The sequence below is a fragment of the Brachycentrus maculatus genome, unplaced genomic scaffold (assembly GCF_059751285.1).
Source record: "Brachycentrus maculatus isolate JH-2025_06_01 unplaced genomic scaffold, ASM5975128v1 h1tg000056l, whole genome shotgun sequence".
NCBI lineage: Eukaryota > Metazoa > Arthropoda > Insecta > Trichoptera > Brachycentridae > Brachycentrus > Brachycentrus maculatus.
In genome coordinates this window covers 773,424-800,768 of record NW_028280810.1, presented here as the reverse complement: position 1 = coordinate 800,768, position 27,345 = coordinate 773,424, and the positions used below count along the sequence as shown (strand labels likewise).

The 27,345-nt window shown below is 33.1% G+C and overlaps 3 protein-coding genes across 5 annotated transcripts in view; 2 read left to right on the top strand and 1 right to left on the bottom strand.

The window, feature by feature from the left end:
- Galphao (G protein alpha o subunit) overlaps nucleotides 1-1,755 on the top strand; it is a 188,922-nt gene extending 187,167 nt beyond the window's left edge. For both annotated transcript variants that reach the window (XM_088278331.1, XM_088278330.1), the window contains exons 7-8: nucleotides 1,292-1,445; nucleotides 1,530-1,755. In XM_088278331.1, coding sequence (XP_088134457.1) covers nucleotides 1,292-1,445; nucleotides 1,530-1,717 — 342 coding nt within the window. In that variant the 3' untranslated portion in view covers nucleotides 1,718-1,755. The remainder of the gene's footprint in view (nucleotides 1-1,291; nucleotides 1,446-1,529) is intronic.
- A 7,878-nt stretch (nucleotides 1,756-9,633) lies between these two features.
- Nucleotides 9,634-12,262, bottom strand: Cdk5 (Cyclin-dependent kinase 5). The gene is made up of 2 exons (XM_088278332.1): nucleotides 11,494-12,262; nucleotides 9,634-10,251 (listed from the first exon to the last, which is right to left on the bottom strand). Exons 1-2 carry the CDS (start codon nucleotides 12,149-12,151, stop codon nucleotides 10,013-10,015), a joined length of 897 nt encoding a protein of 298 aa, XP_088134458.1. The 5' UTR covers nucleotides 12,152-12,262; the 3' UTR covers nucleotides 9,634-10,012.
- Nucleotides 12,263-12,961: 699 nt separating this feature from the next.
- Nucleotides 12,962-21,159, top strand: LOC148311775 (peptidyl-prolyl cis-trans isomerase FKBP8-like). 2 transcript variants are annotated; one of them, XM_088278325.1, is made up of 7 exons: nucleotides 12,962-13,372; nucleotides 15,089-15,226; nucleotides 16,390-16,598; nucleotides 17,823-17,964; nucleotides 18,306-18,473; nucleotides 18,941-19,174; nucleotides 20,348-21,159. In XM_088278325.1, exons 1-7 carry the CDS (start codon nucleotides 13,205-13,207, stop codon nucleotides 20,429-20,431), a joined length of 1,143 nt encoding a protein of 380 aa, XP_088134451.1. In that variant the 5' UTR covers nucleotides 12,962-13,204; the 3' UTR covers nucleotides 20,432-21,159. The 2 variants fall into 2 exon arrangements, with proteins under 2 accessions (XP_088134451.1, XP_088134452.1); XM_088278326.1 differs by having other exon boundaries at nucleotides 20,230-20,354.
- The last annotated feature ends 6,186 nt before the right edge of the window (nucleotides 21,160-27,345 follow it).

Here is a 27,345-nt window from a genome sequence, read left to right as displayed (position 1 = left end):
TCCATGTAAGTTGATTTTACAAAAAATAAAAATTCTCCAGGTAACATTTATGTTTCAAAGATTTGTCTATCATAAGATAAAATATTATGAAATAGAGAATTCTCCCATTTCCCATTTTTTTGGAATTTTTTTCGGTATTTAAAAAAAAAACACGAGACACCAACCGATAATGATGTCATCTTAATTTTTGACTTATCTCCGCAAGTTTCATGAATATAGCGGAGTTTGAAATACAACGCTGTTTTTAAGTATTTTTAGCAAGGTTTTCAGGTATTGAAATATTTTAAACAATAAAACCCACAATTGGCATTCCGATAGAGTATTTATTTTAAAATATTGTAAAATTGAATCTAGCGGATTTTGAAAGTAGGCGACATATATGAGCTATGCAAACTAAGTATCTATTTGCTTCTGACAAAAGTTATTGATGAAAAACATTTGCATAACCTATCGCCAACATCTTATAGAGATGAAAAAATAGTTACATTACAGATAATGATTTGACATACTCCACGTCTACTCATCCCCTCAAATTAGATTTAATAAGACTCATAATTATTTAATAAGATAAATTAAATGTAGCTGTTGAATGTGTCAAGTGTATTTATGACAACATAATATTATAGATTCCAACTTATGTATGTAGACAATTATGTGACATTTATAATTATTTAACTCATAATAATCATGCATAATATTTCATTTGGATGTGTTATTTATTATATAAATCTTAGCTCGGCGTGACTACGTGTGTGATATCCATCTTAACACGTTGACTGCCAACTACGAGATAACTCGTAGATTGCGTTCTTCGCTAGGATGCCGACTAAGAGTTATCTCGCACTGTGTTTACTTGCCACATTCGTGCAGCTGTAATAAAATTCCTAGTATATCAGTGCTAATATGGATAGATGGCGCATGGAAAGAGAATAAAAAATCAAAGCTGGCTTACATGAACAGAAAATTTACTAATAAATTAACAGAAAATATAATTGTTAAAATTTTATTCAAAATCAAGAAGTAAAATAATATTTTTAAAGAATTAGCTTTTTAGACTGGAATTCTGAAAATGTTCGTGGCAGTCAACGTGTTAAATTTGGTTTATGTATGCGTGTCTATTGTTTAAATATCTGCATTTTGTACATTCCTCTCGGGGATATTTGCAAATGTCGCACCTATCTACATATCCTGTTTAAAGTATGCTGTCATTATAAGTTAGCAGTTAGTGCTATTAATTGTATATGAATTTGGGAATTTGTATGTTGCTAAAAAGTTTATTTTCTATTTACAGAATCGAATGCAGGAAAGCTTAAAACTGTTTGATTCAATCTGTAACAATAAATGGTTTACGGATACATCAATCATCCTCTTCCTCAACAAAAAGGATCTGTTTGAGGATAAGATTCGCAAGTCACCTCTCACCATATGCTTCCCTGAATACGCAGGTAAGGATCAGTGACAGTATGTTTACCGCAACGTGTGGTAGCTGCCAGCAACATGACTAACAGTAACTGTGTTCTCCCTTCCAGGAGCTCAGGACTACGGAGAGGCGGCCGCCTACATCCAAGCGCAGTTCGAGGCCAAGAACAAGTCCACCACGAAGGAGATCTACTGCCACATGACGTGCGCCACGGACACCACCAACATCCAGTTTGTGTTCGACGCCGTGACGGACGTCATCATAGCCAACAACCTGCGCGGCTGCGGTCTCTATTAATGGCTGCGCCGTTTGGTTTCCACGAGGAAACCGAATGTCTCACTCATGTTTACGCAAACGGAATCCTTCTAAATCCCGCACCGGTCAGCGGTCCTCTAAACGGCGTAAAATCCCCCGTTCAATCTCCCCGAATGGAACTAAATATTCAATAAAAATATAACTATTAGAATTATTGTACAGATAAAGGTTCCATTTGTTAGGAAATAAATTATCTTTTTGTAAGAGTAGTTGAAAAAGTCGGTCGAATGTAGCGGTCGAACATTTTAAGTTATTCCGCGAGGCCAGTACGCATCGGTAATGTTACGCGCATCTTGTATCACTAAACTTGGTTGTACGACTATTAATACTTTCCTTTGTCGAGCGTGATTCCGTTTCTTTGAGCTTTTTCCAATTGAAAGGGAGACGGCGTGAAAGTGAAGTAAACATGAGTGCCACTGTGATGGCGTGTTATAATATATAGTTACTCTTATTTATATACTATGTTTTAACCAAACTATGTTGTCACGAAGCTTTCATTTTGGTTGATGCTAGAAAATTTTAATATTTGTACAACCATAAATTTGACCAATTTGTTGTCATCGTAAATTGTCGAGAGAAGCGCAATTTAGAATGTACCTACCCTGATTCTGTCACGAGTACCGTTTGCTTTCTCAACAATTTCCCGTGGCAATATTGTGAAACTAAGAAACAAGCTATTATTAATCGTATTATTCAACAAGATCACCGGCAAACTAAACATTGTGTATGTAAAGGAAGCTGTCTTCGTATAATATTACATTAATTATTTTAAAATAAATATAAAATATTGTAATGAATGATACCTAATAATAAAAGTTACATAATGTATCGATAATGTTGAAACGATGGATAAACAGAATGTTTGGTTATTTGCGTCTCCTAACCCTGGCACTGCCGCTCTTCTCGTTTTGTATATTCTATTTGTAAGGAGAAATACAATGGTTTCCCTTTACGGCTCGGAAGACTACTTGCGGCAGTCGCTCCAACATTTCTCCTGAATACCTCAATCTGATGTATTAATCTCTCTCCTAGTTAAGGTTGAAACCCGTCAGTGGTAGAGACAAGGCCGAGTCTATCGGGACACCGACATCAACAGTTATAGAATAAGAAGTATAGTAAGAAATTATCGCAATGAAGATCTTTTTATTTCCTTATCGCATTAAATACGCTTGTGTGTTCAAATATTTCACTCTTTAGCACATCATGACTGCTGATTGAACCTCATCCTGTCGTCACTTCTCTCCACGATCATTGCGTCATCCGTTGTGTCTTTTCTCTAAACCTAAGTATAAGCAGTCTATATCTCACATAATTAGTTCTGACAGTCTACAATGATCTCTAGAATCTGTCTCTAATAATTTCAGTTTATACTGACAAACGTGTATTTTTATAAATGTTCATATATTTTTGTACTCTACATTTTTCTGGTATATATTTAGTTTTTTACTTTTTATATCTTTTAAATTTGTGCGCTTCTAGGTAAACTTCTTTATTTAAGGCTTTAAAATTGGAGGCAAAATTATTTTATTTTACAGATTTCATCTTTGACCATTTGTTCATTCCATTCGTTATATTTAGCATTCTTTAAATATTAAGATTTTGCCATTTTTCTGTCTTCAGAAGTGAGTTCTATTGTTTTGTATATTTTAATTGGAATTGTTTTTTACTTGACTGCATTTTCACTAGAATCTCCTTTTTACATTGTCTTTTCTACAATCAATTATATCTTTCATGTGCACATTGAATCAAGAAATTTTTTCTTTTGTTTTTATGAATATATTTTGGTTATATTAGTTGTACATTGTTTGGATAATTTTTTCTTATATGTAGATCATTTTAACGAATTTCTCATTCATTTTTGTAGATGTCTTTTTTACCATAAACTCTTCACTTACTTATGACAGGTTGACGAAATTTATCCAGAAAAAAGTCATAAATTATATTTCCGGGAATCAAATTTTATTAATATACTACTTTTTAAAACCTATATATTTTTTCATTTTAGAGTTATTGATGTTTTCAATTTATAATATATGATTTTTATCGAAAATTATACTGTAAATATCAATAACTTGGAAAAGAAAATTTGTAGGTTTTTTCATAGTATGATTTTAATAAAATTTTATGTTTAATTCATGATTTTATGCATTTTTCTGGTTATAATTTCTTAAATATATCACATTTGTTAGTAAAGTTTTTGATAAATGAACCATCTATGAAAATACTACACTTCAATACCCCTTAAAAAGCATCGCATTTATAAAATAACCAATCGCACAATGTATGGCACATTTATTCACATCTTTGAAGTATGATTAATGCTCTTCTCTGAGATATACACTGTTGTATTTATTTCCTGTATAATTATTTTAAGAAATAAATATTGTAAAAGGCATCCATCGTACTGTCAAACTTTACATGTTCATTTACCAACGGCTTAGTGTAAATACATCCCCCTGTCTTAAGGTTTTCTATTTTATGTTGGAATAACCTAACTCGGTTTGTATTTTACGCGCGTTAAATTAATACAATGAAGTACATTATCGTTTGCATTTTAGAAGCAACAAACAATTTTCTGTATTTCTCGCAGGAATTATGTTTTAAGCATCCGTAACTATTAAGTAAATATATTAATTTTTATCATCCAAAAGATAACATAAGCCTTATTATTACCTAGTTCAGAAACTAAATAAAAAATGATAAAAGTTAAATTTGTAAGACAAGTCTATTGACATACTAATCAGTCGGATGAAAAATAATAATTGACATAAAACAATAGCTAAATATGTACTCGGTGTTATATCTAACCGTGTAAAATTAGAATACAGTAAAATCTCGGTATGTTATGTTCAGTAACAGTTCCACACGTACCGAACATATTGACTACTCATGCGAAGAATGCAGAAAACTACATTACCTTTTTCCATTTGGATTAAAAACTTTCACAGAGCACAAACATACTTGGAGTTTTATAGCGCTATCGTGTCGAGTGCTCCGAGTGTTCGCAAATTAATATATTTTTAGTTTTAATAAACGACTCCTTATTACTTTTCAAGCCGACAGAACAAATTCTTTATCTGCACAATTCTAAATGAGAAATGGATGTAAGCATTAAGGTGTATGTATTGTATTAAAATTGTAATATTTAATACAAAACAAATTGTAGAATGATCAAGTTGTGTACATTTTATGCTAGGATAGATGAAAGCGTGAAATATTAATTTACTATTGAAATACAGAACCAACTTATTGATTATATAATTCCGACTATTTCATGTTCAAGATTGCTCATAGTCATTGAAATGTATCGCTGCATTTTGGTTATTTTACTTTAGTTTGTACTTCATGAAGTGTCATGTACCTTTCACCTTATTGAATGGAGGGTTTTCTCTGTAGTGTTCCCGGATATGTCTCCCATTTTGTCTTCTTTGTTACGTGTTCACGAGTAAATTTCGCAAGAACCTATTTACCATTGTCAACACTTCAAAGGCTTCGATAGCCTTTTGTATTTTTGTAAATAAAAAAGTGCCGGTTCGGTGTTTAATATTAAAATTTAAATCAGTTTCATATTAGGAGTTATCCGGGTTTGCGGTTGAGTCTCGAATTATTGTTCAATCGTGAGTTTGGGTCACATTTGTGTGTGTATTTGGGATCTTAGACTTGCCTAGTTCATAGTTCTCTCTTTATGTTGAACTGTATCTTCCGCACTCGAATCTGTCAGCCGTCAGCCACTCCCGATACCGGAGAACTCTTTCACTTCCGATATCGCCTTCTGACTGTGATGTGGCCATAGGAGTGAATGAAAGTGTCGTTCTCTGTATTGTTTTGAAATTTTCATGCAAAAGCACCCGCTTGGATAAAGTAATTTGAGTGGAAGTATGGAAGAATGGAGTCGCATTGAGAGCGGTGGGTTGAAGAGGAGAGCGAGGTCTCAATGCGATCGGCAAAGAGAACTGAGTAGTCCAAAATGGACAATGTCGGATGAATATGTAGGTGTTAAGGAAGATGAACTGCCTATATTTGTCATCCATTGAGTAAAACCATTTGAAATGACGCTTTTTACATACTACGTATTAGTCAAGTTATTTAAATAAATATTTGTTCGTGGCGTCGAAGTAATCGACGTGTTGAATTTTGTAATTTGTCAGTAAGCTTACATTCTTTGAACTGTATCAATAATATAGGATTTTATTTGCACAAAACTAATATAGACTAAGATATTTGTGACTATGAAAGTTTGAATATTCTGGATTGAAAATGTTTTCTGAGCATCGTATCATATATAAATAGAAAACAAAGTTTATATGCTATTCTTGTTAATGTAAAGTCTTTGCGCCAGGGACATAAATCTACTAATAGAACAAAACACAATGTACGTCTGTTTTTCTCATGTGAATGCGGATTAAATAAATAATGCCCACTTCGATGTCCTAATATCTTGTTTTATTTCTCATCACCTCCCTTTCTCCATCCAATCTCTTCAAATACACACAGCGTCGCACACCATACACCAGTTCTACGGACATTTCAAACAAAATACAGCATTGTTCGTTTATAATAAATTATAATATTGCATTAGTTTCACATTATACATAGTACTTAATATCTATGACTGAGTAATATAATCATTTATTACAATAACAAAAAGTGGTTTAAAATAAAACCTTTTCATAGAACAAAATACATATATTACACTTGGGATATATTCTAAGGAAGGTCTTAGTAGTAACAATGAGGCACAAATGGATTTTGAAGAATGGAACATAAAAATAAATTATTAATTAAATGGATTAGGAAAGTTTCAAAATGATACAAAAACTGGGTATGGTCTATAAATCCAATTTCCCATCAATGGGGAGAGCTCTCTAGCCCTTCTGAGGTAAAAAATTGCTCCTATTGGGAAATATAGTCTGTGTGGGGATGGCCTCTCCGCTACTCTGATACGGCTTGTGCTTTCTTTACATATATATAAAGGTTCAGTTTCCATATGTTTGTGTCCGCAAAACTTGAAAAGTAGTTGAAGGATTGACTTAAAATTTCATAAACGCGGCCTTATGTTGAATCAGATAAGCGAATATGGCCTTTAGAAATAAAAAGGTTCCCAATCATCCCTGGTCTAGAATTTACCTTCCTTTCGAAGCAGAACAGGAATGCTGATTCAATCCAAGCGAATCAACATAAAGCAATAATAAATATTTTTGCTTTTATAAATATTGACACACTTCGGACGGGGAAGGTATTTCTAACCATTCTGTCGATTGATGCTTAAGGACGGAAAGGGTATTTTTACCTTCTGCGCCGGCCTCATTTTAAAGGCAGAAAAGAAATAATTATCCAATGTTTTTATATGAATATTATATATGTACCTATCTCTTTGTTAAGGTCTTAACGATTTGTACATAATTATCAAATCCCGCCACCAGTGGTCCACAGGCATAAAAAATACCTGTCTGAAATGAGTTAATGTATATTGATAAAACTTCATTGTTAAAATTCATATACTATTGTATCTTTTCAAAATACTTGGTATGATTGTTTCACTTTATTTTCACCCAAAACATTCTGAAGATAACATAAACAAAAGTGCTCAGTGGTCAGTTGTAAAAATAAAGCCAGTCAATAATACCAAGTATCTTTACATTAATACATTGTATCTAAATTTATCACAAAGCAATAAATTAAGTGTTAGTCATTCCTTTGGAAATGTAGGTTTTTTATTTTTATTTAAAAAGTGAATATTTATCAACATAGTAAAATGGAAAAATGAGTATCTTCAAATCTTTAGAAATATGGCAATCGTTATATAAGACTAAAACCTAGAACGTACATACCACCTAAACAATAAATAATAACATTAGAACCGTACAAACCTATTGGAAGCTCCAATTATTTTAGTAATCTAGAAAATTATACATTATTTTTAATTTAACCAAAATGTATACCAGTTATTAATAAAATAACACTAAAAATAATTCAATTTAATGAAATCAATAGTTATTTGGATATTTGAAAAAATTAGTTGGTACTAACATTGCACATTTTAGCAAGACAATTCAGAATTTAAGTTTTTAAATCAGGAGATAAATTTGTAAAATTGGGAATTGGGGTTTTCACTTATATATATTTTTTTTATTAAATTGGGGATAACACTTTTTTCTCAACGACAGCAGGAACTGTGTGGTAACTATGTATACTCCAATACATACATACACTTTTCTCATTTAATATGGCTAATTTTGTATAATATGTGACTCATCTTTTCTGACTTTGAAGACATTATTTTCACATTTGAAATTATGATTATTAACAATTTTTTTTATTATTATGTAATGTAAAGTAATATTGTTATTTCAATATATCTCATAAAACAAGCTTCAATGTACATTTTATAAATATACAGCCTAACTTCCATATTACAAAGTCAGTAATTCACAACAAAAAAGTTTATTGTGTACAAAATTTTTAGTATGAATATCATCTTGATAATTTCAGTATTGAATGGAATTTTATAAAAATGTATCTATTAGGAAAATACGAAATAAGTATTCGTTACATAAAAGCCAATATAGACGAAGAATACCCTTAAAATTCAATTATTAGTTATTGTGAGAACTTTGTTGAATTGAAGTTTTTTTGGAAAATCAACTGTATACATATTTCGCAATAATTCTAAACAATGTGAAAACTATCAAAATCTATATTTAGGTGTGGGTAATAAATTGATACAATGTCATCGATTTAATTTCACTCTTAAATCGATAAATACTAAAATTGAACACCCTTTCTAAGATATCCTATACATACATATATACACAATCAATGGTCAAATTTATCTAATGTAATATTTTGAGTGTCTAAATTTTTGTTCCAAAATAATTGCTAGACAATCAACAGATGACAGATCGTAAGCCCAGTAAGAATCCAAACTTCTATTCCCATCTGAAAAGACTTTTTCACCTATGTTGAGAAATCAGTAAACATCTTTATCTAATCTAGTTAATTCAGTACTGCTTCATGCCAATAATTACTTGGCTCACAATGTTCAGAAACTCGTGAAAGTTTTGTGTTTATCTACCATAACTACTACGGGAATGCGATGAATAAATACCAAATGTGCTCGGTGGTCAGTTAATAAAACATGAAATCAAAACAGTGTACAAATTATTGTCATTATGCATTGTATCATGGAAACACTTAGTACTGAAAGATGGATAATTTTACATACACATTGCAGTAACTAATGTCAATTTCATGTAGTGAACCAACATTATATGTTGAATGACTGGTATTTATGTGTCTTTTTTTACAATTACACAAAACTGCCATCCTAGTATTTTCGCTACTCCTGCGCTACTTTTTTATTATCATTCGTTCATTGGGGCAATCAGTCTACACAACTTATTCACATATTTCACTATTTCTATATTTTGACATAAAGAGACAGAGTATGACCAAAAAATCTTATAATATGAATAAATAATAATATCTGGTTTGTCAATTCACATTTCAATTAGTGTAAATTAAATTGTGGAATTTATATTTATTTATATAATGTCACAAAAAGATTGAAACATTAAGTACTGACTGAATATTTACTCCAATTTGATGGAGTAATGAATGATAAATGGATCACTCTATACAATAATTCTCTCATATCTGCACACTGTACAACGTTTGCACGATAGCCCAAATGTGTTATTTTAGAAAAATCAACACACTACAACACACAATATTGTGATGATAGAATCTATCTTTATTGTCAGCCATACAAATTCGTACTATATTTTTTTGTTCACAGGTATAATTTTATGTATATCGATAACTCCGTCTTAATTTTTTTTTTGTAATATCTAGATTATACAAAATATAGTATTTGGACATAATATTACTTAGTACTGTTTTTGAATGGATGCCAAACCTTGCTATGTGCGTCGTGTTGGCAAAATGCAGCCTTTCGGGATGAGGAAAAATTATTGTATATTTGTAAAGGATTTATGGATTGTTGGAGTTAAATCACAATAGTTTTTCTTATCTGAGAATTGAATATCAATGGTGATACGCTTAAGGTGGGGTCTGACTGGAGCATTTGTCATAACGTAACATTCACAGCAAACATTGGATGGAGTACTCGGAACAAGCTCAGCTCGCTGTACTGACTATACGAATGCTCGCTAACGTGTTACGTTACGGCGAAATGACTCCGGTCAGTCCCCATCATAAGACCTAGTTACGCATTACTCTACTTGTTAAGTCTTATAAAAGTACAAAATACACATTCTAGGATCTATCATTCTTGAGTGTAGGATTCAAGTCCATAAAGTAAGCATGAGACATGGCTTCTTCGGCTGATATCCGGTGGATGGGATTACAGACCAGGAGGTGTTGGAGCAAGTCTCTCCCTCGACTGGACAGTTTGGGCACCACTTGGGAGAAGCTCATGCTCGGATGGTAGATTGGAAACGGTTTGTAATCTGGCAGTTGAGTTATTCCTGTCCACGTATCTTCCGTCGGTGTACCTGAAACAAATATCAATTTCGAGTTCAAACCACATATCACAATGGCCATTCAACTGACTTATTTTCGCAGGGAAAATCAAATTACAATTTTCAGTTGTTGCAAGCTGCAACATCAAAAGAGGCATTGTCATAAAAATTTACGGGGGATGCTTTTAGACTACTACTACTACTAGTAGTGTGGTGGTAGCACCATCAAGCCTTTCGCTGCAGGGGTAGGCAGAGAGGATGGAATGCCACTCTTTTGTCCTGACATACACTCCTCGCTTCCTTTACATCCATACATCAAGTTATACATGCCTTCCAATTACGCAGACCTGTGACACCACCAGATTTTAGGTTCTGATTGATCTGATCGTGCCAAGTCTTTTCCGGCTATCCTCGTTTTTAGAACAAAAAATTATTCTTAGCATTCTACCACTTAAAAGCACACTACCCAAACAAAATTCCATTTACTCTACAAATTGGAGCATATCAATAGCAATTTTGACACTGCAAATATTATTAAATTAGCATAGTTTTGACTTTCACTCTTTACTTCATCCATGTACCTAATTAAGATTTTTTTATTATTATTATTTTTTATTTGTTTATTATAGTTACATTTTTAAGCACAACATGATACAATTTCTAAACATTTATACATATCACTCACTCCTTTCAACAACGTCATAAATCAAAAAACTTGATTTCTCAGGAGAATGTTTTTAAAGTTTAAAAATATAACACATAGTAATAAAAATAAATATCAACCCACTTATTGAACTTTTTACTGTGCAACAGATTTTTTTAGGTAAAACCTGAAGGTTTTTTCTCCATTTGAAAAATATTTAGTATATTTAAAAAAATAATTAAACAATACCTTTTCTTCAAAATGCAAAAACAACACTTTCTGCCCTGTAGTGGATAAATATTAAGTTTGAAATATGCCGCTTTTGCTGGGATATAGTACATTTTCTGGGCATTCCGAAAACATGCACAACTGAAAATTAACGATTTTTTATTCATGACGTTCTTGAAAGGAGTGAGCGATATGTCAAACTTAATGTTTTAGATTCGCTGTGCCTCTCCAAAAAAGAGACTGAGATTATTTAGCTGCCGAGTGCTTGGAGATTATTTAAGATACCTATTTAATATCTTTCTAAGTTTCATCTCACACTCATCTGAGAATTCCTATTCTTCTGTCAAACGGAAAAAATAAACTCGACTATAAAGCGAGTTATCGTAAAAAAAAAGGGTACTTACCTAGCAGTTTAAATATTCGCTTTAATTGATCATCAACATCTGATCCGGGGAAAAGGGGTCGACCCGCGTTGGCAAGTTCGGCAAAGATGCATCCCGCCGACCACATGTCTATACTGGTGGTGTACAGCTTGGCTCCAAACAACACGTCGGGCGGGCGATACCACAAGGTCACCACTTCCGCAGAGTAGCACTTGACAGGTATACCAAATGCTCTCGCTAACCCAAAATCTGCCAACTTCAACTCCCCATTTTTATTAATTAATAAGTTTTGAGGCTTTAAATCTCTATGTAGGACATTATGGCTATGACAGAAGGCTAAACCTCTCAATAATTGGTACATGAAAGATTGGACGACTTCCAAATCTATCTCCCCATTTAGACTATCAAAGTACTTCTTAAGGTCTTGGTCACAGTGCTCAAAAACAAGCGTGAGTTTTTTATCACTGTGTAATACATCGTAAAGCCTCACGATATTTTTATGCTTAAGCTCTTTCAGTAGACAAATCTCCCGGAGTGCAGACGATGGGACCCCTTCATCGTCGTCGTCTAATCTCACACGCTTTAACGCTACTATCTCGTGTGTTTCTCTATTTTTGGCTTTAAAGACTGTACCATATGTACCTTCACCAATTTTTTCGAGCTTTTCATATTTTTGCATGTTATTTGAACAAAATAAATAACGCGAGGAGGTCTAAGTGGCTCCAAAATTTGACAGTTTCTAATTGACAAATGACACGAGAAGTTCATAGATAAAAACAGCTCTTTCTACGGCAAAATTAACCATAGCCTCAAAAACCTGTTATCGTTCCACATTCTTATTCCTACTCGTCCTACTCAACGAAATTGATAACCATTCTTCTTCGTGGGTTACAAACTGTGTCACGATTGGTTTGCTTCTTTCATGCTTAGTCTCCTCCGCCTCTATCCTCCGCTCGTCTCTTAAGCTTGGTGTACTCGCTACAGCGCATGTCGGAGATAATTTGGTCCATGTCGTCCTCTATAATTTATGTCTTTTCACATGTCTTTTGCAATTGTAAGAAGCAGGCCTGGATGTTTTAAGCTAGGGACTGACCAGAGCATTTCATCGTAACGTAACGTCGTAACATCGCTCGCGGCGAGAGCTCCGACTATGGATGGAGCGCTCCGCTCGCTGTACTGACTATAGGAATGCTCGCATCGTATTACGTGTTACGTTATGAAGAAATGGTTCCGGCCAGTCCCCATTATATTATGGCTTATCCATTTGGCTCACTGTTTTTTACTTTATTTAGTAAGCATCTAGACTTACTTAATACCTCGTTGCTCCCTAAATGTTCCGATTGACGAATACCCAACGTGCGCCTGTAACACCACATCTCAGCAACAACGCCTCCAGCTTCCCTCGTTTTGCCTGCCAACGTTTCGCTTCCTACTCCTCCAGACTAGGGTATAAACCAATTTAGTCTTTGGTAAATACTATTTTACCATTAGTCTATGGTCGATTTCTCGAAGACACGAATTGCAAATATTGTTCAATTGTCAATGTCGCTTTTATTGTAATTTCGTTAGTTTTTCGCTAGAAAATTAATATTTATTTAACGTTGTCTATAGTTATCGACTTATAGAATTTAAATCGAATCACTTTTCGATATCTGTCGAGTTTGTGTTTTACCGATGTTGTTAACCTAGGGCACGAATAAATCAGTTGTCATTATCGTAATAAAATTTCACGATGAGCGCGTCACGGTCCACCGTTGATAAATCAGACAGCAGCTCTTTTGAGGATTTAGGGGTAGTTAATGATTCGGCCGACGAAAATGTAAACAACGATGATAAAATCATTAAACCCCAAGACGAAGAATGGATGGACGTTCTCGGCAGCGGACATTTAATGAAAAAGGTTTTACGCACATTTTTATTTATCCATTTGCTTCAAGGTTATTTACAACTATTGCTAGTAATATTGTGTAACGCTGAATGTCCTTTCGAAGAAAATCCTAATAATGTCTCGGAATGAGTTTTATAATCTAAGTATTATGATATCTTTTAGACTTATGTAAATAGATTTTCCTTGTAATTTAGGTGTAGATAAAATATTGCTGCGTATCAAATTTGCTCCCAAGTTTTTAGGAGTTTCGTAAAAATAAAAATAAAAATTACGCAAATGCGTGGACTGGCTTACCAGAGGAACTGCAATAAAAATGAGGACGTTTTTAACCATGCCCTACCCACATGCGGATTTGTAAGATCACAAATATTCTTCTAATGAAATTGTTTGATGTTAAGCTTTGTCCAGTGAAGAACCTTTTGTTTCATATACATTAAAGATGAAACCGATATTCGATCAATACCCAGCAATTTTCTAGTATTTGGCCGGATACTGAACTGGATAATTAATCAGGGAAAGTTAATATATTGTTGTCAGGCAGCTTTTTCATCAACCTCCGGTCCTAATAACTATACTAATCACAAGTAACCGCAAACCAAATTCTGATCTCTATAAAAAAAATTAGCGTCTCTCGCGCTCTACCAAAAGTAAGCAAACAGAACCCTTATAAGCGTCTCCCGCTCTCTACCAACAGTATGTAAAAGACACTTTTAAGTGTTTCCTGCAAACAATGTGTTAAGTAGAATCTGTTACATATCAAATACTTTATGTTGAAATCAGGTAAATTGTGATGAATTTTTAAATTTGTGAATAAAAGCGTTTTTCAGTACTTGTTAGCAGTTAACGATTGCACTCTTCTTTATACACAATACCTGCTTGAGATAATAGCCTCTTTAGTATAAACGCTGCTACTAGGAGCTCAAAGTAGTCAAAATTTGTTAGGATCGGATACTGTTTGACTTTTGCCGACCACTACTTGTAAAACTTCCAATTCAGGCAACAGTTTTAGTTGTCCTCTCTTGCAACTTCATCAGAACAGTTCCAAAAATATTAATAGACTCCAATGGCAATATCATTGTTATTTGTATTTATTTTCTTGCTAGATGGAGAAAAGTCAAGGTTCTATGCTGTGACTGAAATGTGTGTTATGTATTTAAAGGAAAAAATTAACACATCAATTTCAATTTCAATTTATTTTATTAAAATTAAACACTTTTCAATTTATTTATTTATTTCAATTAATATATACATTACAAACTATAAAATTTTTTAATCGTATACATTAAAAATAAAATATATGCAAGAACTATTGCTAAAGGTGTAGAAGAATCCCGCTTTGGAAAACTCCTTTAGACACATGGAACAGATCAATATCCAATGAGATATTGTTCAACATAGCGGTAGCTCTTCCTACAGGCATAACCATCGGCAGGTTGGTCCTGTGTATAGGAATGTGAAACAATCTATGTCGACGCTGTCTTAGGTAACTATCGGGAACATACAGACCAATGTTCCGGATAATTTCAGGATTATCGATCATACCGCGCAACAATCGATAAAGATGCGTAGTCAAATACACATTCCTTTTAGTCTCTAACATCATACTGAAACCCTTATTTATTCTAAAGTGATGATTATCACAGTACTCCAATACATATTTTTTACACACCTTACTTGTAGGTCTATAAAATAACAATAATCTATGTTATATTTTCTTATCATTCTCAGGTAATCAAAGAAGGCAACGAGGATGAAGGCAGACCAGACCGGAACGACCTGTGTAGAATAAGTTTTGAAGGAAGGTTGAAGAATGGTCAGGTTATAGAGAAACAAGAGAACTATCAAGTACAACTGGGTGATGGAGATGTAAGTTTCAAAACAATTATTTTCAGATATTCCTAATTTATTCACACAGGTTGTGCGTTGATCTGAGCACCTTTAACATTAATAATTCACTAAAATGATTAAATTAAACTCCTGGTGCATTTTTACCATAAAAGTTGTTGGTGCTCACGAAACTCATTCAAGAAATAACCCAGCTAACAGCAAGCAGAGAGGAGAATATATTTACAAGCTACATTTTATTACGCTATATCTTTTACACATCCATGCATCTCCTCATACAAGTAAAATGATTATTTGGACTTTTAATTGCCCACTTTCAATGATTTGCTGCACTTGATTGTACTATGTCGTCTTCAGCCTTCACTAGCTCTTAGAGCAGTGGTTCTTAACCATATTGGAGGTACCGAACCCCACCAGTTTCATATGGGCGTTCACCAAACCCTTAATTGGAAAAATTTATTGCTAGATTGATATATTCCTTTCAAATAATATACTAGATCTATTGGATACATGAATTTAATGTATATTGTATCACTTTACATAATATGGAACAATAAGTCGGGTGTGTGTTTTGAGCTCCGCCGAACCCTGGAGAACGACTCACCGAACCCCTGGGGTTCGATCGAACCCAGGTTAAGAACCACTGTTCTAGAGCCTACTTTCAGCCAGAGATTATAAATCTATTCCACCATTCATTCACTTCATTTACCCGAACCATCAAACACTCTTTTATTTATCTTATCAATAATTCTTATCTAAGCGTTTGCATATTTTCTGTATTTCATTTATTATTTAATTGGTTAAATGGTTATTATATTTACTGTATTTCATTTGTTGTTTAAAAGGTTAAATGGTTATTATATTTTCTGTGTTTCATTTATTATTTAAAAGGTTAAATTTTTTTTTTTTAACAAAAAAGATCTCACTCATGTCAAGCTTTTTACTAATTTAAATATTCATTACTTTACCACATTTTATCATTTTGACGAATTATATAAATATAGATTGTAATTACGTAAGCGCAAACATTGTTTTGTCTAATTGAATTTGAAAACTAAAAAAAAAATCAATTTAAAAAAAGGTGCCGGAAAGCCGTTCCACTATGTTACATGGAAAAAAAGCCCCGGTTATTATCACCAACCAAGAGTTGTGAAATATATTTTTAAAATATTGATAAATTTCAGGTTATCCAAGGAATCGACTTGATCTTGAGATTCATGCATATCGGTGAGATATGTGAACTGAAAGTTTCACCCAGATTTGGGTTCGGAGAGGTGGGGATGGCTCCTCACGTTCTTCCCAACTCTGACCTGGAGTACACGGTGGAGATGCTGCACTTCACCCCGGAACCTGATCTCGATACGTTGTCCATCAAGGATCGCCAAATAATCGGGTGAGCATTCAATCAATATTGGAAATAAGCCCAATGTAGGCTAAAATGTAACATATTTTGTATATTACATAAAAGCATTGTTAACTTCGTGGTATGGTAATATAACACTCTCCTTATTATTCATGGTTCACTTTGTGTAATCACTCACTCATAACCCTTATCCGCACTCAATGGTGCATAGGGAACTGCATCAAATTGACACAGTGTTATCTTGATCATACTTACATGAAGGCAAGGTGATCACTCTTGCGCTTCAGGAACCAGTCTAGGGTAATATTAAATAAATATTACAGTGTAAAATCACCAATATTTGTTTTCACCCCCCCTGGGAATCGAACCAGGGACCTCCAGCACGGTAGCTAAACACGCTGACCATTACACCACGGAGGAGGACTTAGTGTAATACCACTTTAATAAACACTACTTCGTAATTCCTCCGCCTCCAAAGTGAACAATGAATGATAAGGAGATTGTTAAAATGTAACATGCATAGAGTATAACAATAGCATATTTTTGTTGTTATTTGGCAGTCTACAGATTGGAGTATATATCACTAGGGAATAATTCAAATTAAAGTCAATCATGTACGGACAGTTCTTGCTTTGCCGTCAATCTGGATGTAGGGTGAATTAGTTGTTGTACAAACTCTTAACTCAGACCACTGAGCAGGCATCACCACAGTTCGATGCTTGTTCGGTTAGTGCTAGCGGTAGCTAGAAGTTGTATGCCGTGTAATATTGAATGTGTATTATTGAACATCCATATTGCCTGTGGTCTAGGACTGTCTAAAGCTGTTTACCTTGCTCTCATGTTATGACTAACTAACAATAAGTGACTAATAACTGCTTTTAGTCGCTTCTTTTACTATGCATATATGTATAAACAAATTTAACATGCAATTGCAATAAAAATCTTTAGAAATTCGTTCTTGTAATCAATAATATATATCGTAGTCATACAGGAGAATGTGACCAAGTGCATTTTTTACAAAAACGTTATCATTGACTATTTGATATCTTACTAGATTATTATTGCCCTGAAAAAATCCCAAAAGATTTTAAACTTGTAAGTATAATATATTGACTTGTTAAAAATGACTGATTGCATTGATGTTTATTTTCTTGCCAAGAAAAGGTGACTTAAATGGCCCTCCTGAACATTTTACGTTTTGGTAATTGGTCACTTTCTCCTGTACGACTATGATATTTTCATTATTATTTGTAGGAATAAGAAGAGAGAACGCGGCAACTGGTGGTATAGTATGCAGGAGCCGGCATTGGCGATTCAGAGCTACCGGAGAGCCATTGAGTATCTGGACGAAACCAAGGGAGGCATTACTGACCCCACTCCTGACGGAGATTTGACCGTGAGTATTTATCATCTCATACTAGTATTTGTCCGCCTCCGTGGTGTAATGGTCAGCGTGTTTAGCTACCGTGCTGGAGGTCCCGGGTGTGAAAATAATTTTTAGTGATTCTACACTCTAATATCTATTTAATTTTACCCTGGACTGGTCCCTGAGGCGCAGGAGTGATCGATGATCACCTTGCCTTCATGTAAGTAACGATCAAGATAACGCTGCATCAGTACGATGCAGTGCCCTATGCACCCTTGGGTGCAGATAAGTGTTAGTAAGAAGAAGGTGAAGGGTTACATTAGATCTCATTAGAAGGTCAATGCCAGTATTAATTTATTTGTTTTTTCCAGACCATATCGGACGACTTGCACAATTTGTTATCAGATAGGATAAAAGTGTATAATAACATGGCAGCGGCGCAGATGAAGCTAGGGTCATTCGAAGCCGCTCTCCACAGTGTAGAAACTGTGCTGAGTTGCCAACCAGATAATGTAAAAGCCCTGTTCAGGAAGGGAAAGGTAAGCAAACTGTATTATTGTATTTTATACAAACAAATATCTTCTTCTACTTCTCTAGCCTCCTGTCCTCCACTGCTGGATATGGGTCTCTGCGGTATCCTTCCATTCTCTTCGGTCGGTTACTGTTTGCTGCCAGTTTTTACCCCCCACACTCTGGGTCTCACTCCCAACTGGAGACAAACCCAGAATTTGCGAATTAATATTTCGACACATTAAAAATATTGTAAATACATTTTTCATCAGAAAAAATATATTTATGCAATGAAGAACTGTTCAAAAGGGTTGTTGAACATTTTCTGACACAGAAGAAAATTGAATGCCTTGTGCATTTCATTTCGGGAAGTGAAACTGGAGTTTTAAAAAGTGATCCTTTATTGCAAAAAGTAGCTGAATTTTTCTAACTCGGTCTGCAAAGTTTGCCATTCAATCTGGCGAGAGTCTGTCTTATCATCATTACTTTTTACCAGATCCTGTCTCAGAAGAATGACGTGGAGGGAGCGTTGCAAGCGATCCGGGCCGCCATCAAACTCTCCCCCGAGGAGAAGTCACTCCGAGCCGAGCTAGTCAAACTGGAGGAGAGGGAAAAGAAAGACGGGCAGCGGGAGAGAGACCTCGCGAGGAAAATGCTCGGGGGCCGCGATGCCAAGGACAAGAAGTCCGACAAGAGTCCCAAGCCCAAGGATGGTGGGGGCAAGAAGAAGGTAAATTGAAAATTACTTATCAACTCTTCTTGCAATATGAATTCGCCTCAAGACTTACCTATTGAATGATTGTTTTTGTACAACAATTTTTTTTTTAAATATGTTATTTAGGTATAATGTGCTATGTAATTAAATACATTCATCATATTTTACGGACTATGAGATGCACTTTTTCCTTTCAAAAATTTACTGCAAAATTCAGGTGCGTCTTATACTCGTAATTAATATAAAGATGTTTTTCTAAGGATTTTAACCCTTACTGGTCCAATGTCGAATCTCATTAGACATTGATTTTTATCTCTTAGGTCCCATGTCGGATGTTATTCAACATTTTTTTCATCATTAGTATTATGTATTTAAATTCCAAGCTTACATTTTTGTCTATCGTATCTATTACAACAGTATGTGGGGCAAAAAGGACAAAAGTTTATTTTCCAATTGGAATGTAAATTTTGGGGGACTAGAAACGTCAGTTCGATTTTATAAATCAAGATTTTTTAGTCTGGCTTTGCAATCTAATAATAAAAATGGTACAAATGTTATATTTTTTAAAAATTTGCTTAAAAATTAAGGTGCGTCTTATAGACCGTAATATACTCATTATTAATTACATTTTCTTACCAAATCTATAAAATAAAGTTTTATTTCTCGTGTTCAGTAAGGGCGTTTGTGCACTAAACGGAATTTTACCGTTCGGCACTTCAGTTAGCGCAAAAAAGGATGATTGGCTTGGTTGGCTGGTGCTTTTGTCCATCTTTCTTCGGATCGGTGCTCTTGATCGGTGCGTGATCACGTTGCGCGCAAATTCGATCATGCTAAACTGTCGTAGTCGCTTTTATTTTTCAAAACCGGACTGCTGGACTGTTAAATTCCGTGTAGTGCACAAGGGCACTAAGGGATTCACAAAATAAATTTGAAATATGCATTATAATTGAGAATGATATTCTAATTGACGATACTTTCAATTCACAAGTGTTAATCTGTTATCTTGTATGTTGACAATACCAACATGTCAAAAAGCAGAGTTTTATCTGTTTTTTTTTCATTATTTTTAGGTGTGAAGTCCCGTCGAAGGCGTAAAATATTGCGATGCACTTTCCATAAAGTAGAATTTTGTATATCTGAATAGGGCAATATATCACCCACAGAAAGTACATTATATCTCTTTTTCAGATGCTTCTGTGGGGTACGGCCATATTTACTGTTGCCATTGGAGTAATCAGCATTGTGGTTTATAGGTATAAAATGATGCAATGAAACCAACTTTCTCCGACGAGCTAAACTCACTCACCCGCAAGACCACCCATGTTATAACTCTACCGCATATAGTGTTGCTTACATTCTTCATTTGTTACATTTTAATATGGAAGAAATATCTTTGTCGAATGGGATATTATGCTAATAAGGATAACTCCAACCTAATAAAAATTTTGGTAGTGTTGTCAGATTAGTTGAGTCAATTCAAGTTTTTTTTTTTAATTCAACATTTCAGTTTATTTTATTAATAATTACCTTTTCTCTAATTTAAAATCAAATAATATTTTTTGAGTAACTTCTGTAGGGAATCTAGTAAAATATATACATACTTGAATATATATGTATATACTGATATATGTGTATATGATTTATGTAATACACAGTATTGTGTAGTAAAAAAAATCATGTATAGATTCACTAAAATTATATATCTTGTATGCTGTAGATAATGGATTTTCCGCTATTTCACTTATTTGTCTCTTGAATTTCATTTAATTGTTATAAATAAAAGTAATGTTACGCATAATATTATAAAGGTTGCGGTTTGTTGAAATGTGAAGGTTTCTGTAAATTACAATATGCTCATACAGCAATAATTATGTAAATCATGGCTATGTATTCTAGATAGATATCACTTGGGTACAGAGATAATTCATTATTCCAAGTTTTTTTTAATTTATTATACCCTTAATTATCAGTACTGCCTATGTAATTTACATATAAAAAAATATATTTCTTATTCCGTTATTGCATTTTAAAGTTCAATATATTTATAAAAAATTGTCACAGGTTGGTTCTGAAGATATAGAATAATTTTAAAAGTGTAGTATTAAAATAATTTTTATTTTTGTTACATACAATAAAATATTTTTTTATGACATATAATCATATCTTTTTGGCGCATTTTACGAACTGTTATAAATAAATTTTATTTTACGTATCATTATTTAAAATTTCAAGAATGCGTCTAAAAAGATTTAAAATTATTCACAAATTATAATTTTTTTAATTTATTATTTTGTTACTGAGAGAAAATATTTCCGCATGTGAAATATGTATATTTTGATATAAAGTTATCATAATTTTTTACTAAGCACCTGCTTCGAAATATGCATATATATATATATATATATATATATATATATATATATATATATATATATATATATACATATATATATATTAAAAGTGTTTATCTGCAACTATTATATATAAATATATAGGATTGTGAACATACTGCGAAAAGTGACCAAGTCAAAACAAAAAAAATTGAGATAGGCTCATTGAAATGGTTAAAAAAAACAAGTTAGTAAATTAAATCTAGTTTTGTAAATTTATTTCTCAAATCTATTATATGTAATATTGTTCGGACATTCTAGTTTAAAATTTAAACTTTTTTCTGAACTCGATTCAGAAATGATGAACTTAGTCGTGACATGTTGACTATTCAATTATGTTTTATGCAGTATGTTAAAAATATGTTGTATTAGAACATATTACTACATCAATGCAACAGTAGGAAACTACAAAATTAAGTTTTCAATGTATTGCCTGTTTTGTGTATTAAATAATCTTTATATTCTCTCTCAACCAACATCTACCCACTTCGGGTAAAGATCTCTCTCACGTGCCGGCGATTCTTGTGGTTCGGGGCACTCCTTGAAGTTCTTTCTGGTAATGACAATATCATCACATGATTGATGACACACATTTTTGTATTTTGCTCTTGGTTGCCACTCTACAATGTTGGTTTCTAATTGCCATTCTCTCGTTTAGATGTATAACCTGCCTACTCCCACTTTCCAGAGCAACATTTTGATAACTCTTTGCTCTGAATCTCCACGTTTATGATTTGGTAATGAGTTCTACGCCACTTGTAGTTGGGAAATAGCCTACTTGGTGAAAGTCCATGTCCTCTCCGTTGGTCATAACAGGCAGGCCTCAGACCTTTTCATAACTGGTTCTCTTTCTCGCCCATATCCCCGGAACCCGGGACCTCCATAGCAGCCAAATGCGCTACTACACTACGGAGGCGGACATAACTGGTAGTTTATACAGCCGAGCCTCGATAACCAAAACCTCAAAACAGGGGACTAATAAATGTGTCTAATAGACCTTTCTTGATAAAAATTATGGTTGGCAGTTTATATGTATTTTATCTGTGCTTTATTATGTAAAAGGCCAATCAATTCTGAATTGAACTTTTTGTAATGTCCTCGTGTTGCATTGATTTAGTCGAATTCTAAACTGCTAATAAAATCATCATAAAGCATTAACTCACAATTTTTTGTTGGTAAAATTTAACGCTGGTTATTTTAAAATTTCACCTCACCTTATTTTCTATTATTCCATTCACTGGAAATATCCCATATTTACTTTATTCAGGACTTTTTGTGTTTCAAACTGTGAGGTAAAATATCTTGCCAATTTTTGATTTGGTGTATAATAAATGTGCGTGCTAATAAGCTGCTGGCGAATAACAGGGTTGCTAAAATACATAGTATGTGTTGTTTTCTTCTATCCCAAAAATGATGTAAATCCACACAAGACTGAAGAATGTTATGTAAATATTGTGTATATATCCGTTTAGTGTTTGGTAGCATAGTTGAAATTGAGTTTATATTTTTTTAACAATATGATTTAAATCTTAATTACTGCTAAAATCGGGTATTATCAATTACAATTGGTATTATGCCTATTGCAATATGTAATGTAATAAAGGATATTTAGAAACATGTTACATATGAAAATTATGATTTCAATATGTAAATTTTGCAAATGAATGAAAATTATTTAAAATCCTTTTGTATACATACATATATATTATATCTTCTTCATCTTCAAACCTTTATCCACACCCCAGTGGTGCATAGGGCACTGCATCATATAAACGCAGTGTTATCTTGATCGTTAACACACGAAGAAAAGGTGATCAGCCCTCCGCTTCAGGTGATATTGAATAAATTGGTCCAGGGTGATATTGAATAAATTTTAGAGTGAATAGAATCACTTATATTTATTTAAACCTCCCCTGGGAATCGAACCGAGATCGAGCGAGGAATGTGTCCATACACATTCCTCGCTCGGTCTCGGTTCGATTCCCGAGCGTGCTGATCATTACACTTCAGAGGCGGACTAATACAATAACAATATTCCTTGTGAATGGTAATACCCTTTTTTTATATTCAACATAAAATGGTTGTAAGATTCATGTGTCACTTTTTTTAAAACTTTTTTTTTCAAAGCATTGCACGTTTTCTTAAAATTTTCTGTTTAGTAACATCCAGATTAGATTTTTTAACTTTTACAGTAGATTTCTGCATTTTTACAACTAAAAAATTTATAGTGAAATTTATTTTATTGGGGGTTATTTACCAATAAAAACAAAATTGGACTTAAAATTACAAATCTAAACCAAATATATTTTATTGTTATTTTTTTAATCTCCAAATTTGCACTAAATCAAATACATTGTAGAAATAATGATGACGTTAATCTTAACGTTAATCGTACTATTTTTGAAAATGCCAAATCATATTTTGCTACAAATTTTGTCACAATTTGTTTGTAAATTTATAATTTCATTTTTCTTGCATTTTTAATATGTATTTATATGATATACCTTGCCACATTCACACAGCACTTGATATTTGATTTTATTTTGAAGGTATGCGTCTGTTAAGGTGGTCTAAATCAGTCAATATTGTAAGAATATAGAGGGAAATGAAATACCATATTAAAATACAACCACACATTTATATAAGAAGTGTGGAAAAAAGTTATTTGATAATTCACCTATTTTTAAATTTGCTGGAACAAAATGGATATTTTTAGATTGTTTATGTACAGTATAACCGCCATTATCCAAACTGACTCAGTTATTAACCACCCTATGTTTATGAACCGTGACAAAATCATGGGTACCATAGAAATACCTCAATCCAGCAACTTCAACTACCCTTTTAGGCGGTTTTTATATAGTCATTTATATTAAAAAGGAAAAATCAATAATTTTTTCCGAAAAAACATCCATTCATATTTAGTGAATATATTAAAACTAGTGCTGGAATGAGGCGGATACAGACTACCCATAATAGGAATCACTGTCAGAGTTTGAGGGAGGTCTATACTTAAAGCTGTGTGCAAAATGGCTCAAAATATAAAAAATATATTTAAAATGTTAGAAGGTCGACACATTTTTGGCGGGTGGTTTTTTCATAAGCCGCGACCCTAATTAGTATACTAATTAGGGTCTCGTATGCTAAACAGAAGTAACCTAATCAAAAGTACCCGAAAAACCCAACTCCAATCTGTACAATGTTTTTTGTCGTCTTGTGCTCTACTAAAAGTAAGCAAATAGAACGCTTATAAGCGTCTTCCGCTCTCTACCACCATTATGTTGAAGACGCTTTTAAGCGTTTCCCGCAAACAATGTGTTAACGTGGTCCAGATAGCTAAGATACTTTATAATCAAGAACTTTTTTCTACTCAGTTCTACTTTCACTCTGATTCGATTGTGGTAGATGACCTTAGTGGATGCATACCTTAAATGAACAACTGTGATATTTCATGTTAAGACACTGGGCTGTAAAATACTTGACGTTATGCACACTGAGACGTGTTATAAAACTGTACTTAAATACTTTATGAATACAGTCAGTCCTCTCGGAGGTGTTACGACATTTTTTTTTTATTGTATCATCAAAAGTTCATATTGTCTGTGGCTGTTATTTTCAAATTTTCAAGAAAATAACACCACCCATTGGATATTAATTTGAGTAAAATGTATCTATGAAGATACCGAGAATATCCAACTCTATCGGGTTCATCTATTTTTTACATTCATTTTATAATACCGCTTAACAAATCATTCCCAAACTTTCCGTTTGCTCCGTTCTATTCAATTATATTTTGTACAAAGTAATAACTTTCATTTGTTTTCTTTATATTTTTTGATGGGAAATATGTGAAGGGTATAAAATAAAACAAATGGAAAAATTTTATGTGTTTTATTTTACTGTGAAAATAACAAAGCAACGAATAAAATGGAGGAACATTTTGTGTCCATCATCTTACCAAAGCCCACACCCAGTATGGCAATTTGTTTTTTTTTCACATAGGTATGTATATGGATAATTTGCAATCAATTTCCTTTGTTCGAAACCTGAATGTAATATAAATAATGTACCCCTTTTTACTAGTGTTATTGTCCATTTTTATGGGGCCAGTGTGACTGACCTGATAAATTTTCATAGATAGGAAATTTCCATTAAAATATTTCCATTTTCTGATGAAATTAAGTAAATGTTTTCAAACCATGGTATTTTCTTCACGGAACAGTGGACTAATAATAATAATAATAATTTTGGATAATTTATATAGCGCATTTTTCGTAAAATGGTGCCAAGTACACCCTCAAGGGTGCTAAAACTTAATACTTTTTCCAGAGTAGATGGTTAACCAGATCCACGGGGCTCGCATAACCGTATGTGTTTTAACAAAACATGCCCCATACGCGGCTGACATAGGCGTATGTGTTTTTACTTTGCTCCAAGTTTCGAACCTCAGTTTAACTTGGATGGATTTTTCATGGTGTGGAACTTTGGATAAAATAATACGTCAATCCTTAGCCTTATGACATCTGTTGAAATATCTGACTAATAATTTGTAACATCACAAGGATAAATAAAAGAACAGATCCTTGATTTTTTTTTAGGTCGGTAATTAGTCCGTGCCATAATCATGCCCTATCTGTCTCACTCTCGACGCTACGCATCGCCAGTGGGTAAGAGTGATACACGATGCGTGCTTTGATTTATTTATGTTACTAGCTTATTTGTTTATATTATGATATATTTCAAGAATAATGTGACACACATGTATTATAGAGTACCAAAAAGGCACAATGAATCCCATTGAACGTTTTTGTTTAGGGAAATAAATCGTTTCTTAACTAAATATATGATAAAAGTAATCATTTAAAAAACGGCGAAATACCGCCGCGCACGGGCATCTCTCAGGAACAAAGTTAACGCGGTTAAAAGGTTAAGAAATATGACTGACGAGTAAATGTTAGATGAACTGGAAGAGCAGAGGACGATGTTTGTTCACAGTCCTTTCAAATTTTAAATAGGGTGTAGGCTAGTTGGTTCACTACTATTTATTATGTCTAGATATATATGTACAAAAATAGACCTATAATAGATATACAGGCAGAAAAAGTGCAATTTTTGTGGAAATTTTGTCATGTCTCAAAAGCCTTAATTTATAATCACATTTCTTCATAGTATGGTAACTTATGGAATGGTAGTAAAATAAATAAGAATGAAGACAATATAAATTTCATAATCCAATAATAATAGCATGTAATTTGAGCAATTTTCCATGCTTATATAAATCTTATATCATACTTGAGCTGATGACATTAATTATTTTATTATGTTTTAATGTGCACCGCACATAAAAAAATTATGTTAAAATGGCCACATGAATAGCAATCTACAAAATCGTCATAATCTTCATTTATTACAAAAAAGTAACAATATAAGAGGTTTGCAAAGTGAACATATTCCGAACAAAAAAAATATTAAAGCTGAAAAGGCGCGTAACTTTAATGTCATAAAGTTTTTCATAAATTTAAATGTTAGGTTCTGTGGAACAAGTTCACTTTGCCAGTGGCCGCAACTATAGCATATATAACTCTATATGCATTCTTATATACTCATATACACTGTTGACTGGAATTTTTTTTTTTAGAGTATCAGTAATCATCTGATTCCATGATTGCATATATGTATATATCCATCAATATTAGTATTTTAAAGTTACATATATACAAACAGGGCTGATATTCCGTAATCCACATGTACCATTTATTAAAATATTAAGAAAAAAGATCCTCATACAAAATTTCT